This window comes from Cyprinodon tularosa, unplaced genomic scaffold, assembly GCF_016077235.1.
Source record: "Cyprinodon tularosa strain WSP-4 unplaced genomic scaffold, ASM1607723v1 ctg447, whole genome shotgun sequence".
NCBI classification, from domain to species: Eukaryota; Metazoa; Chordata; class Actinopteri; order Cyprinodontiformes; family Cyprinodontidae; genus Cyprinodon; species Cyprinodon tularosa.
The window spans coordinates 252775-268955 of record NW_024039171.1 but is presented as its reverse complement, the minus strand read 5'-3'; the positions used below and the strand labels follow the sequence as shown (position 1 = coordinate 268955).

Genomic DNA, 16181 nt, shown 5'->3' with positions numbered 1-16181 from the left:
GGCAGGTTTCAGGAAATCCTCAACATACTTTTTCCTGAAGTTTTCTCAGGTCATAAATAACCCAGAAAAGTTCTTTGACCTCTAAAGCATTAGAACAGATCAGTCAGGCCTCTTATGCTTGCAGTAATTCACACACTGACATTGGAATGATGGCAGTACTTTAAAATACTGCGCCGTGCAACTTCTGCAAATGGAAACCAGTGAAATTAACAACGCTAGCAATGGCAGGTCATTTCTTCTGCCAGGGTCAGTTGTTTTTCTTTTATTTCTCTCAGCAGTTACTTCACCAAACTGGCTGAGAGCCATTCCTGCCCCTTTGGTTTTTCATCTCATTACTGATCTTTTATGAATGCATTACAGAAATTGTTTTTGTGGTCATATATTGCACACAAAAAATTCTCCTTCAAGTTATTTTCTGTCACAGAAGTTGCTGTGGTTGCTCTTATGACCAGGATGCAACTATTTACAGTTTGATTAGATTACCTTCATGGGTTTTATAATGATGTCGTCTGTAAATGGCTAATAGAGGAAAGGGGAAGCAGATTTCTAGCTCCCCTGACAAAGTTGCATCATCCTTTAAATCCATTAACTCAAAAAAACTCACCTGACAACTTTGGAGCCGCCTTTGTTGACCTGCATGTCCACCATACATCCTGAGTTGACATAAGAGGCCAAGTTGATCTCTGAGAACTCCGCCTGGGAAAAAGGAAAATAAAAGCCAGGATTTTATGGCAACATGAGGTCACATTTATGTACCACAGATGAACTCCTTGACTCAATGTTGCTTTTTCTCTTGGCCTGGTGACAGCAATACATCTATATAACATTAAAGCCAATTGCTTTACGTCATTTTGCCGTTCTGCATTTGCACGGACCGGAGCAGCAGACGAGACTTGGAGAGACAGAGCGAGCTGGTCAGAGAAGGCAAATTGAGTTATCCCCAATCTCTGGCCTCCAGGACAGTGAGGGCCTTGTGAAAGGCCGTAACTTGGCTACTTAATGACTCAGGCAAACTCCCAGAGATTCTCAAAAGGATGGGACAACAACTCCACTTCTGGGAAAGGAATCTCAGGATGTGTGGGACCAAACAGCAAAACCAAGCCTGCAAAATGTTCTCGTAAAACTTGTTATCAAGAGATTTCTTTTTCCTCCAAAAAAATAAAAGAGTAGCAATTTTGGCTTTCATTTATATTCCTTAGGTTCTCCCATACACAGCTCATTTCTCTATAGCAGTTATTGTAAGTTAGAGGTTCAATTTCAATTCTTCCTTTTGTGTTTAGTTTATTAAGCTTTTTTTTATGCTGTCTTTTTGTGTTTAATTTCAGCTCCCTTTATATGACCTTGTCTTCTGCCGTTTCTCATTATGTGTACTTGTGCGTTCTCGTGTCCTCGTGAAACGTCACCATCCTCAGCCCTAGCACTGTTCACAGCAGACCGTGAACGGACAAAGTCCCCGGATGTTGTTCTGGCCCCTCCCTCTTTACCCAGCATGCATCAGAGCAGACCTGTCCGTTCTCTAGACTGACAGCTGTCCCAGCATGCACTGCAGCAGCAGCTTCCAGGTTAGCGCTCACAGAGCTCAGAGTATTAATTTAAAAGTTCTCCTTTCTGTTGTTCAATAAAAGTATGTTTTAAGGTCATTTGAGGCAAGAACATTATATATTTATATTATATTTTAAGCTTCACTATATGGCCCATTTACTAATTTAATGCAGAAAAAATAAATAAATAAAATGAAGCTAAGAGTCTGCAGTAGCCGGGGCTAACGTTAGCCCGTCTGAAGTCCGTACTCGCGTTCTTGCAAATTGAGAAACTGGTTTCTCTTGCAGCTTCTCTGCTTTCTTTGTGCCACAGCTGTTCCAAATTCCCTCTGCATAGATAATTAGGTGTCTTTCTAACTTTCCTACCCTGCCTCTTTATCTAGGTTCTGGTTTTTCATTGTTAGATTATTCAGTTTCACTGCTTCAACAACAGTCATTTACCAGGAACGCCTTCCAAAGGCCGCCTGAATTTCAAACATGTTTGATTTTCTGCCGACCTCATGATTCCTGATGGGGAGGTGGTCGTTAGAGCTGATCGCTCCTCGTTATCCCCTGTAAACTACACCACGCAGGAAGCACCATAAGGCTGAAACTTGGCCCAATCCAAAATATTCTCACAGGACTGGAGAATCGGGCCGTAAAGGGCAAAACTCGTACTGCGTACGTCCGGAATAAGCAGCTGGAAAGTACATAGCATGTCTAAAGTGAAGGGTATTACTGTAAATCATTGTAAACTAGTGACCAGCAGCCTTTTCACTGCTAATTGTTACATTTATAGTCAGTAAAGGTAAAACTGCCTCATAACTTCATAGTTTTTACTACATAAGGTGATTCAGCCCCTCCCTGTTCTATAAAGATAAAAATCAATCACCCTAAAGCCCCAATAGTTCTAACAGAGGGCAGCTCATGGTTCAATTACCGTTCTGCATCAGTTTTGTTGTAGATTTAACGGTAGAAAGTGTTTGCTCTGGTTTTGACAACTTTTTATGAATTGCTTTATTTTTATTTTGTGTTTTATAGACCACATTCTCTTCACTTTAAGCCCAATACAAACATTCGCTCTTGACCAATAAAAATGTTGCAAATGTCCTGCAGACCAAAAGAGGAAAGCCTAGCAGCAGTCAGGATAATGTGATCTGTTATATAGAATTAAAAAAAATGTGATATTTACAAAAAATCAATCTGAAAAAGAGAGAAAAAATAATCTGAAATAAAAGATGAAATGAAAAAGTCCAGAAAACAAAAAAACTGGGTAAGTACAATTTTTTTTTAGTTTCATTACTGGATTGAATTTTCTCTTCTCCATCTAAAAATAAAGATCTCTTCCTCGTCAACAATGGGGTCAAGGTTGCTTAACGACCCAAGTGCAGAGATGAGTTATTGTTGATTTAATAAAAAAAACTGAGGCAGACATTCAAAAATGCAAAATAAAAAAAAACAGAAAACTTCAGTGGAAAACTCACATGTGGAGCCAGAGACGAGGAGACAACTAAACAACAAGGAAGCAGCAGTGAGTGACTGCAGAGGTGGAGTATATAAGGGGAACAGAACAAAGGATGGACTGATGAGCTGAATATGGAGCAGGTGTGAGTGGAACTAACTAGAAGGAAGCCAAGGGGAAAGGAAACAAGCACCAGGGGGCAGCAGAGAGTAACTAAAGACTGCTGGAATAGAATGGAAAATAAACAGAATCCAAAAAGGGGAGAACCATGACATTCCTATGATGATGGAACAAAATTCCCACCAATTTCTTCAGGGAATTAAACAGTTTTGAAAGTTCAGGAGTTTCTAACAGCAGGAATAAGAGTTTAATTGTTTTATGACTTAAGCCTCGGGTTTTGTGATTTCTGGAAGTGGATTAAATGCAGGTAGAGGTTCTCCTTCTGGCAAACAGATGTCTCCATAGATGAGTTACACCTCAGCACTCTAATCTGGTTCAGCCTTACTTTCAATCTCAGTCTCACAGCCCTGTTGCTCCACTATTTTTTTTTCTTTGTATTCAGACTGGGAAAAGAAAAAGTTGACATGCAGTTGGATTTTATTTATTTTATTCTGAGCTCGTCTCCAATCTGTCCGAATCAGCAGAGTTTTTCTGCTCACTGAGGAAACAGTGTCAGGCTCAGGCAGCATTCCTCTAAACATTCCTGTGCAGCAGGTAGAGAATCCTGCAGCGCTATGCTAAACGGCAGCAGGTTGACCTCAGACAGAAATAACCGCCATTTGTTATTCTTTAAAATTCCTTCCAACAATGAGACATAGCATAAACATGGAGGATTAAATGGACCCTGAACAAGTAGCCTGCTGACCATGTGTGGAAAAACACAGAAAAGGCAGGTCAAGGTCAACAACCCAACAGAACAGCTTTCAAACAGTCCAGCTGCTTTTCATTTAAAGTGAGAGAATCCTGAGTCAGAGTCAATCACCGCCGTCGATCCGACACAGACGCCCAGAAGATTCAGAAACAGAGTAAATGTTTTGATCACAATCGAGGAAAAATGGCTTTCAGTTCCAGCGTTTCTCTAAGAATCATCGAGGAATCAATAAGAGAGGTTTTCCTTTAAGAACACACGCACCGCACATGGCTAACAGCGTTTGGCTCTCAACTAATCACAGAAGTAGATCTATGACTGAAGGCCTGATGGATGAAGTCCCGGACTTTCTTCATAAACAAATAGCGAAAATGCGTGAGGCAGAAACCTTCTGTAGCTGCTTTGTTGTGGAAACATTTGCGTGAAGCATGAAATTCTTAGACAGGAGAAACTTTGGGTCAACTTTAAGCATGTGATTGAGGAAGATGATGCCATCGTCTTCCTCCTGCATTGAGCTCTGACTCACCTAGAGAAACCTGAAAGCTCTGTGAGGATCATGTTCTTTGATTTCTCCAGAGCTTTCAACACCATCCAGCCTGGACTCCTAATGACCAAGCTGGAGCTGCCAGGTGTGGACCAGCATATGTCCCAGTGGGTTCTGGACTACCTGACAGGCCGTCCACAGTGTGTGAGGACACAGGGCTGTGTCTCTGATAGGTTGGTTTGCAGTACGGGGGTCCCACAGGGAACAGTGCTGTTACCGTTCCTCTTCACCCTCTACACTGCAGACTTCTCCATCTCCCCACGCTGCCTCCTCCAGACCTTCTCTGACCTTTCTGCCATAGTTGGTCTCATCTCAGGTGGAGGCTGTAGGATGGGACCCTGCCTCCCACATTGCTTCAGGAGACATTTAAAAACTCCAATTAACTCTGTCTTTGAGGATGCTGCCATGTTAAGCTTCTAAAACTAGAAGCCACATAGCCTTTTCCAAAATGGAGATCAGCAGAGGTTATAAGTCGGGCAAATTTAGGGAAAAGATTTTCAGGTAAATTATAATTTTTTGGGTCGCATGGAGGCGCGTTTTGAACTCTACTGGTTCAAACACTAATGGTAATAATAACAATAATGTTTATGGATTTTATCGTATGCTTATTAATTATGATTACCAAAATATGATCAAAGAGTCCTTTGATCTATGAATATCCTCCGGCCTGCTAGCTACTAGCTAAATCACAGGAGGTTAGGAACCAATTATTTAAAGCTTATTTGGTTTCTGACTCAGTTTATTAAACATTATGTTGCCAAATAATGTTTAATTTAATGTTGGATTTACATTATAATGTGGTTTGAACACATTCCAATTCCTCTAATTTAGTTAAAAGGTAATTTGACCTCATTTTAAATTCTTCAAGATAAACTTTGGTTTTCACAGATAAAATCATGCCTTACTGGGATATCGTTCTTTTGTTTCTCTGAATATGGTTTTCATCCCTGATTTTTATCTTCTTTGTCTTCATAAAAACTTATTTTAGTTGAGTCTTACTAGAATAGTCAATCATTTTTAAATTAAATCCGTTTGATCTGAGCTCAAATTACGCTTTCATTTAAAGCTCTAACCGACGGCATGTATTCACAGAACAATATATGGCAATACGAATATGATTTAATTCAATAACATATTTGCAACCCCAACAGGGGATATATAATATCAGAATTGTACAACAAATGTGTGGAAGGATATTGAAGCAAATCTTAACTTTTGACTGCCATCATTAACTTTAATCAGTTTCTTTCTACAAATCTCTAGGCTTTGACTGGCATTTAATATTTTAAGACAATTTTGTTCAAACAGTTTAGCAAATTCCTCCTCCTAAATAAAACCCATCCCAAACATTCGGGAGAATAAGCTGACTGGCTGCAGGAAAAAAAAAAAAAAAAAGAGCGTAGGCAACCTTCTGGCTTCTCTGATTGGCTGCTTCAGGAAAAGAGGAGCGCTAACAGCCATTGTCATTGGGCAGTAATAGATCAAGCGCTTGTTGCCCAGAAGGCCTAGAAGCCAGAACAAGAGGTTTTTCCTCATCACCATGGATACTGTGATGGTTCCTCATTCAGACAGCGCTCCTTGCCCTGGGAAAGAAAAACAGGAAGTGATACATCGCAGCGATGCTGTCAGAGCCGTTTCTTCTCGTGTGTTTGAGCTCCATCCACAGCGAATCCAGAATGGCCTTTGGATCAAACGCTAATAAGAAGTGAGTTTGGGCTTCAGGGTTACGGACAAGTTTAACTCGGACTCAGTTTGAACTCGGATGCTTTAAGAAAGACGCTTTTTTTCCTGATTAAAGCCATAAAAGAGAAGCTTATAAGCATTTTATTTATTCCTGGGAAATTGTTCTTATGTTTGCATACTTATAGACAATTAGACATAAAAACATAGATAGCAACTTAAAGAAAACAAACAAGTATCAGGAAAATTAGCATTTTATCAACATGTATGGCCAAAAGATTTTAATCATTCACAAACATCTGTATCAAATTCGCTAACAGTCGTTCTTATTTATCAGTTTTTATCAGATTCTTCTTCTGCAGCTTCAGCTGCTCTAAAAACATGCTCTTCAAAGTTTAGCATCATGTTTAATGGTTGTTTTTGCTTTACAGTTTTAGAACTTTTGTATGGAGTAAAATGTTTTCATTATTATTGCAAGCAAAGAACAAGTTTGGTAAATACAATTCAGGAAAAAAATACTATTAAGAAATAAAAACCTGAGAAACTTCTTAAGCAAAATAAAGGTTTTCAAAGTAACTTTGCCGTTTCCACAGATTTTATTTTTTTATTTATTTATTTTTCAGACTTAGTTCTGTCTAAATAGTTTTTCTAAAGATTATTTTTACAGATTTATATTTTCTAATTTGAACATATTCTGAAGAAGACATTTTTCACTGGAAAAAATCTAAATCTATACAAGTCATTTGTTCTTAAAATAAGTGCATTTGTTCTTAAATTGAGAAGGTTAAAGAGACATTTTGCCAATGGAACAAGACAATTTACATTTAAAATAAGAAAACGCAATTATAATGTCTTATTTCAAGTACATTTTATCTAAATATCTTATTCTAAGAGTAAAAATAGTCATTCCATTGGCAAATCATTTCATTTTCCTACTCAAATTAAGGTTAAATACACTTAATTTAAGAAATTTTTATTTATTTCTAGATTATTTTTCCAGTGTTCAGATTGAGTTTTAAAAATTACTTTTTACAAAGTAGCATTTTACGGGTCACCTTGAGCCTAAACAAACGCTCACACTGACCAATAAAAATGTTGCCAACATAAAATAGACCAATAGAAATGCGCTTTCTCTCCTTGATCCAGACGAAAGCCCCGCCCCTATGAAGTGAAGTGAATGTAATCTGGAAAACTTAATTTGAAAACGAATGACATTCGCAAAACTTAATCTGAAAAACAAAAATTTTGGGGGGGGAAATGGAGAACAAAACAAATTCTAGAAATATAAAATCTTCAAAAAGAAAGAAAAAAAGAAAAAAAGAAAAATATAATTAAAAAAATATTTGTAGAAAACAGTTTTTTTCTTTTACAAAAAAATTTTCTTGCAACAATAATGGAAGAAAAGTCACTCCATAGCTTAAGGAGAGTTGGTTAAATCAAATATCTGCTCCCAGTAGAAATCATCTGCGATGAGCTCATCCTGCATAGGAGCCACATGTCAGACGTGAAAACGAGCTGGAAAAAAAAGCAGGCTACTGATAACGACGAGCCGACCGCCTGAGAGCAACATGGCTGCCATCAAAACAAGTGTCAATAAAAGCCGAGTCACACAGCTGCTGAGCAGATGCTGCCTGAGCAACAGTGCTGCCCCTTGTTCCAGATTGTTCCAGTTAGGACTGGCCTTCAAAATACAAACACAAAGTTTTACGGATGAAAGAGTAAATAAAAGAAAGTTACCATGATAGAAAATATGGATCATGAGATGAGACAATACAAAGGATGAATATTATTTTTCTTATGTTTTTTACTCATCTAATATCAAACATTTCTGAATCCCAAACAGCATTTTAACCTGTAACCAGATTAGATTTAATGTTTAATTTCACTTTAAGATTTTCCAAGGAAAGGAAGACTCTGAAATTCTTTTTTGTGTGAAATCTTTGTCCAAACGGTGACGTTAAAATAAAGCAGAGGGAGATAACTTCTCTAAACTGGTCAGAGCGCTGCTATTTTTAGTTTTCCTGTTTTGCCAGTGTAGCTGTGGGAATAGATGTCCCAACGCGAGATAAGCAGCTTTGCTTTCACAGTCAGACCCTTATGACTGTTGCCTTGGTACTTTTATATGGAACTATTGAAAATAATTTTGACGTAAAATCGAATACAGCGACCATGGAGAAGGAAAGTGAGGTGAGAAAGAAGGAAGATATAAGAACTGAGGGGAGAGAGAAAAAGAGACAAAAGAGAGAAAATAAATCAAAACAGCACAAATAGACCATCCAGAATATATACAGTAACTCCTAGAAGTCTGTTTCCACACCTGTATGAGCGAGAGGAACAGGAAACGGAGAACATTACAGCAAAAAGCAGAGAACAGAAGTAAACATAACAAAAAAAATGCTATAAGCAGGTATCCTTTAGATATCTGTGTGTGGAAGGTAGAAGGAGATTACGCAACATTATTCTGGGTGGTGTTTATCTGTAGAAGCAGCTTAGTTTTAGTATTAATATTAGAAAGTATCCATGAACACCTGGTATCAAACTCCTGTGGTCTTGTATGAAAGTATGGGCAATCTCATGTATAAAGGATTTACAAAGCTTCTTCAGAAGGAAAATATGCATAATAGCAGGTGTGGGTGGCCCCAGACTCGCCCTACGGGATCCTGGCCCCAGATAACTAGAGGAAACCCTGATCACCAGGAGACAAGGCGGGCCGACAGAGATGGCCACACCCACCAGAAAAGGGCAGAAGAGCGCCCTCTATTGACCAGCCACAACTGCTTGCATCCCTGGTCCTAACAATTCGAGTGAGTTGGTGAAATTCTGGATAACTTTTGTCTGAATATTTTGTCTCACAGCTTTTAAGCCGTTTTAGTCAATTAGAAGTAAGAAAAAGCTGCTGAAAACAGAGATTCCTGTTATATAAGAAGTAAACAGAAACGTTTCTTTTTTATTTACTCTGGAAGGTTTTCATTAGATCAATCTGGACATGCTGTGCAAAGCCTGATCACACCTTATAAGGCAGAAAGAAAACCAGAATAGAGGTTTGATGATGATGATGATGATGATGATGATGATGATGATGATGATGATGATGATGATGAGGGTCTGATTGAAGCAGCTCATCAAACATTATTAGAGACAGCATTTGATTTCCTGAGAGACTGGCTGAAGATAGAGTGGGATTTAATAGAACATGGAGAGCAGAAGCTTTGGTCATCATGTAGCACGTTTCTTGCTTTTCACACAGTCTTCCTAAAGCTCAGCAAAAGGGACAGACAGTGGGTGACCATTCTGGCTGCTGATGGCAATTAGCAAGCTGACCTTTTATCCATGGAGCTTTGGTTCCAACAAGATCTAAGTAGGTCAGTTACTGCTTGGTCCTGGAGGCTCATTGATCCCTAAACCGCTAGCAGGCCTTCACAAATCTGTCAAGATTAACAACAATTTTATGGCAATTCAAAACAAGGCAAGTAAGATTTAACAGAGAAGTCTCTCAAACCGTCCCAGATAAAAGGGAAAACTGCAGCGTATGAAATAATCTCCAGTGCAGCTCTTTGTGTTTGCTTTATTTCTTTCCCCATAAACCGCCACCAGCGGCGTCCATCTCAACGCCGGCTAGCAGATGGGTAACCAGACGGTTCTGTGAGGTAGAGCTGAGGCTGCTGACGATACTTGAAGTCTAGACACACAAACATGTTTCTGGAAATTCAGTTTGAAATACATCTAGTCTGATTTTGAACTGCTTATTATTTTAGCCAAGTAGGTTAATGTCTGAGGAAGAATCACTTTGACTGTGTCTGCCTTTACAAAGGTAGGTATCATTAAATCATTTGAAGGAAAATTTGTTTTAGGTGCTTTTAGAAACTAGCGTAAAGGAAATACTTTTTAGAAGATAAATAAGCCAAATCTTACTGCTAGAACTACAACAAACGGGTATAGATTAAAAGCACATCCATGTATTAGTTGTCTGAGATGGAGTCCGTGTGAAACAACGATATTTTACTGATGTTAGACATTTCATTTTAGGCAAGTCCAGGCTTGTGAGAAAGATTACTGTGAGCTCATGGGTTTGGGTTATTCTGCTGAACCCATTATTCCTCTTCATTATTCAGGCTCATATAACAATAGGATACACTTGAATAGGAAACATCTGTTATCAGCAGGTTAGCATCTTTGTGACACACAGAGTTTATGTTAGGTTGATTTACTAAGGAGGGACTTGGAGGACATGCAGGTGGTCGGGGCTCTTGGACTGGCTGTGTGTTGTATCAATCTGATTAGCGATGCACGATATTGGGATTTTGGCCGATATCCGATATCCGATATTTTAAAACTCATGTAGCCGATAACCGATATTGATACCGATGTTAAAGCTGGACAAAAATAAGTAGTCATTGAAAATAGCAGTTTTGTTATCAATTTCTGACACTTTGAAAAATAATATACTCAAATATATTTTCATTTGCTGATATCAAATTGATTTTTAAAAACGCGGTATCGATCTATTTTACTTTCAGAATCTCGTGAAATTTCATCGTTCTGTTACAAACTCTCGTGATATTTTGCAAATTCTTGTGAGATTTTGTTAGTAAAATAGATCGATACAGCGTCAATATATCAACATATAAAAATATGGCAACATTTGGTGAATTTTCGGGGGATTTCGTAGCATAACGATGACATATAGCAATATTTCATTAGTAAAAGAGATTGATATGGTGTTTTTAAATGGCAATATATCAGCATAGGAAGATATTGGGATATTTTAATGTATCAATATTTTTTCCCTCGTCTTTAGAAGTTTTTAAGTCTGTAAAAAATAAGTTTTTTAAGGAAGAAGTAGTAGTATTTTATTTTTTTTTTGGACTTTAGAAACTCAGTAGCTGATCAAATATCGGGTTAAATATCGGTGGGGTGGCCGATGTCCGATATTCAGTTTTAAGGCCGATACCGATAGGGGGCCGATTATATCGTGCATCCCTAAATCTGATCCTATGCCATTTTAACACAACTTGTTAGCTTAAGGTGTTAAATTCTATTTCTATTCTCATATGATTGTTAAATCTTTTAATGTGGATCTGCTGCAGGAATTAAAGTACCAGTAAGAGTTTGAGGGATTTAAGGGTTTAAAAATAATTACAATGTGTCAGATTGTGTGGAGGTTTGAAGAGGACCCAAATGCAGAGACGGAAGCTAAAGTGGTTTCTTGCAGATTTAATAATCCAAAATGGAGCAACTGAGGAAAATATCCCAAAAAATAACAAAATACAGAAAACCAAAAACCAGAAGTCAGGTAAAACACACATGAGGAGCAAAGAAACGACGAGAAACGAGCACTGAGGGAATGCACAGGAAAAGTATAAACGGGAGACTGAACTAAGGCTATGTTCACACTGCTCAATTCCGATTTTTTTTGTGAAATCCGATTTTTTTTGTGAAATGCGATTTTTTTGCGTTGCCGTTCATATTTGCCAATATATGTGACTTGCATGTGATCTCCTGTGTGAACTGCAGTCATACAACGCAAGCGTCCCGCATGCGCAGTACCGGACGCAATGACATCACAGGCCAGCGTGCTCTTTTTACGGAAGTTAACATGGATGTAAGCGCCGGCGCGCTTCTAGCGGTCTTTTCCAACCATAAAAACTCAATCTTTTCAATATGTTTAAACATAAATACTGCTCTCCGCATCATCATCTGCCATGGTTGTTGTTTGTTTTGCCGCTTCTGCGTAGCAAGACGCAGAATAGTGACCTTTGTCGGGTATTAATGACGTTGTGGCCTTTCAGACACAGGTCGCAGTTGAAAAGATCAGATTCGTATCGATTCAGAACCACATAGCCAAGTGACCTGGGTCGCATTGGAAAAAATCGGACCTTTTTTGTTCAGAGTGTCATGAAAAGATCAGATCCAGGTCGCATATAGGCAAAAAATCGGATTTGGGTCACTTCAGTCTGCAGTGTGAACGTAGCAAAAGGCTGGGCTAATCAGCTGATTGGGAGCAGGTGTGGATAGAAGTAACTAGAAGGGAGCAAGGAGAAAGACTGGCACAAGAGGGCAGCAGAGAGTAACACAAAAAACACAGCACAGCTTAAATATAACGAGAAACAACTAGAATGTCAGAAAACAAAGAAAACAAGAATAAAAACAATGTAAATGAAAACAAACAAGAAAATGTAAACAGAACCAAAAAGTCCCCAAAGGGCAAAATCATGACACAATGAGTTTAAGTCAATTTGAAAGAAAAAGGAAACAATTTTAGCCTCTAAATATACAAATAACTGGTGAAATAACCCAAAAAAACCTCACAGATAAACAATGTGACATACTCTACCTGCTCAACTCGAATCTCATACTCGCCGTTCAGCTTCTTCCCCCGAAAATACTTGGCCCTGGATGAAGGAATCACAGATAAAAGGATTATTAAAAAAAGAAGGATTTACTTACACATGAAATATAGTATTTACAGATATTGACATTTTTTTCCTTACTGTAGGAAATTATGAACTTTTCAATGACGGGACTTGTTTTTTAGAGAAATTAAACTGCTTAAAATTTTATATACTTTTTTCATAGAACTACTTTTTAAATTGTATGACTTGAAAGCGTTTACAGTCTACTTTCAAAGACTTCTCATGAGTTTGCTGGAGTTTGGGCTCATTCCTCCGGTTTGAAGTCATTCTTACTCAAAAACTACTTTCAGCTTTTTTCATAAATTTCATGGACCAGCCAAGGACCAGCCAAGGACCAGCCAAGGACCAACCAAGGACCAGCCAAGGACCAGCCAAGGACCAACCAAGGACCAACCAAGGACCAGCCAAGTACCAACCAAGGACCAGCCAAGGACCAACCAAGGACCAGCCAAGGACCAACCAAGGACCAGCCAAGGACCAACCAAGGACCAGCCAAGGACCAACCAAGGACCAGCCAAGGACCAGCCAAGGACCAACCAAGGACCAACCAAGGACCAGCTAAGGACCAGCTAAGGACCAACCAAGGACCAGCTAAGGACCAGCTAAGGACCAACCAAGGACAAACCAAGGACCAGCTAAGGACCAACCAAGGACCAACCAAGGAGCAGCCAAGGACCAGCCAAGGACCAACCAAGGACCAACCAAGGACCAGCCAAGGACCAGCCAAGGACCAACCAAGGACCAACCAAGGACCAGCTAAGGACCAACCACGAACCACCCAAGGACCAGCTAAGGACCAGCTAAGGACCAACCAAGAACCAACCAAGGACCAACCAAGGACCAACCAAGGACCAACCAAGGACCAACCAAGGACCAGCCAAGGACCAGCTAAGGACCAACCAAGAACCAACCAAGGACCAACCAAGGACCAGCTAAGGACCAACCAAGAACCAACCAAGGACCAACCAAGGACCAACCAAGGACCAGCCAAGGGACCAGCCAAGGGACCAGCCAAGGACCCTTCAAGGACAGTGGGAACATTTTAAATGTATCTCTTTGGTTAAGGAAGGCTCTACTGTTGGTGTTTCAGCATCTGCTCCGATTCTTTAACAAGTTAAAAAATCCTCCCTGTCATTTAAAAATAACGCCGTAAAGCTTCTCTGGTATTTAAAGTTATTTAAAGTTAAAGTTTCTCCCTTCTGCTTACTCATTATGTCTTTTTTGCTTATGTTTGAAGTCCAGCTTTTCCATGTGGCTTGGAGGTGAACTTTGACCTTTGGCATTCGCAGGGCGGTTAACAATCTGTCACATCCTTGGGGCGGAAATGTTGAGGTGCTGGTTATTTAGGTTAGAAGCCTTTGGGTGCTACGGCAGCCTGTTTAGCCTGCTTTATCTAATGAAACATTTCACTTCTATTTAACAACATTTTTACAGACCTTAAGACGCCGTGTCCTGCAAACTTTCCTGATTCTTCTAAAATCCTTCCTCAGGCTAGAGGTGGGCGGATCGATCCCAGGATCGATACTATCGATACCAACGCTGGTATTTATATTGAACAATATTCGTTTAACAAGATCGATACTTTTTATCCTCTCTCGCGCGCGCTGACTGCTGCGGAGTCACCAGTTTCCCCATATGTGTAACAGCACTTTGCTCCCCCTCCCCTCTCCTACAGTCACATGGCTCAGCGGCGCCAGCCAATCAGCGCGCAGGCTTAGCTTGGCCTGCCCACTCAGCACTACGTCACACAGACAACCGCGCTGCCGGTTGCTGGGTGAGTGCTCACTCAGACTTGGATGGAGAGAGAGACCAAAGACCCGCCTCCAGCCTCAGACAGACATCTTTGACCCAAGCGTTTCAGTCCTCCAGAGAATATCCAGGTAGATAACAGTGGTCATCGTCTGCAGCACTTCATTATACATCATATATTACTCAGAAAGTGTAGTTAAGACCTTGAAAAAAACCCAGTACATTTATCCCATTAAAAATTGTTAGCTAAAATAAGCTAACATTAGATAATCTCTTATTTATTCCACGATTGAGAACTTTATAGAAAAAAAGCAACAGGCAAGTGCAGCTTAAATGTAAAAAGTATCGGTATCGGTATCGATATCGGCGATACTGACCCAGTATTTACTTGGTATCGGATCGATTAAAAAATCCCGGTATCGCCCACCTCTACCTCAGGCGCCTCTACCTAAAGCTCTTTTCTTTCGTCTTCTGCAGTAGGTAATTATTTAACCGTTTATGAAGCCACACATCATCATTGGTCAGTGCCTCCTTTAAGAGGCTATAATGCAGTTCCAGTATGGAGTCAATTTTGTACATATTTTGTTAATTGAAATATGAAAAAAAATGCAATTCAGAATTGATTCAATCAAAGGAATATTTGGAGAAATTTATCCAAATTTTAACTTTTCAAAGGATTCATTTTGCTGATTCTTTCTGAACATCTTTTTACAGATTTTATATTTTCACATTTTTTAAAGTGTTTTTCAGATTGAAATTTACAATTTTCATTCTTTTCACATTTTTACAGATCACATTCTCTTCATTTGTGGAGCAAATAAGCAGAACATATTTCTATTGGTCGGCTGGATGTTAGGAACATTTTATTGGTCAATGTCGCGTCAGGAGTGAGTTTTCATTTGGCTCGAAGTGAAAGAAAGAAATCTGGAAACCAAAACGGCTATTGGAAAAAAAAAAATTTAAAAAAGGAAAGTATAAAATCTGTAAAAAGTATATATATATATAAATTTGAATATAAAAAAACTGTGGAAGTTTTTTTTATTTTTTATTTACAAAATGTGGGGGAAAAAAATAAAATGAATTAAAATAAAATCTGAAAACAGCAAAGCTATTCTCAAAAACACTTTAAAGGAATAGTACACCCAAAACATGATTAGCCTTCATTTTCTACTCACCCCCATGCTGAACAACACTCTGGAGTACTTTTTTGATATCTCAAATGCATCTGGAGATCTGGGAGGCTTCTTGCTGTCTGCTGACATTCAAATAATGGAGGTCTGTGGCGCCCGAGGCAGAAAGGTCCATAAAAGTCCACAAAAAACGTGTCAATATTCCGCCATACTGCTCGTTCAATGTATTCCAAGTGTCCTGAGTGGGTAGCATCCAGAATTTACTTGAAACAAAGTCATTTAGAATGTTTTTAGAGCATAAACAGTAGTGTATAGGATTTCCTAAAAGCGCGTTCACGAGTCTACGGAAACCGCGGCAGACCAAACCAGATGAAAGTGTGCATTCAGCGTTTGCTCTGCCGATAATGCAAGCGTAGAAGAAGAAATGTGCTGTTTACCTGTGCAAAGAAAGAAACAACTAAAGAAAAATGTCTGAGGACTTCAGTGTTGAGGAAGAGCATGAGTTCTTTGCCGAGCTGAATGCGCACTTTCATCTGGTTTGGTCTGCCGCGGTTTCCGTAGACTCGTGAACGCGCTTTTAGGAAATCCTATACACTACTGTTTATGCTCTAAAAACATTCTAAATGACTTCGTTTCGAGTAAATTCTGGATGCTACCCACTCAGGACACTTGGAATACATTGGACGAGCAGTATGGAGGAATATTGACACGTTTTTTGTGGACTTTTATGGACCTTTCTGTCTCGGGCGCCATAGACCTCCATTATTTGAATGTCAGCAGACAGCAAGAAGCCTCCCAGATCTCCAGATGCATTT

At 39.3% G+C, this 16181-nt stretch overlaps 1 protein-coding gene across 1 annotated transcript in view; it reads right to left on the bottom strand.

The window, feature by feature from the left end:
• LOC119793251 (synapsin-3-like) overlaps positions 1 to 16181 on the bottom strand; it is a 152415-nt gene that overhangs the window by 109570 nt on the left and 26664 nt on the right. Inside the window, exons 3-4 of the mRNA XM_038300325.1 lie at positions 12409 to 12466; positions 605 to 696 (exon numbers count right to left, since the gene is read on the bottom strand). Of these exons, the coding sequence (XP_038156253.1) occupies positions 605 to 696; positions 12409 to 12466 (150 nt within the window). The remainder of the gene's footprint in view (positions 1 to 604; positions 697 to 12408; positions 12467 to 16181) is intronic.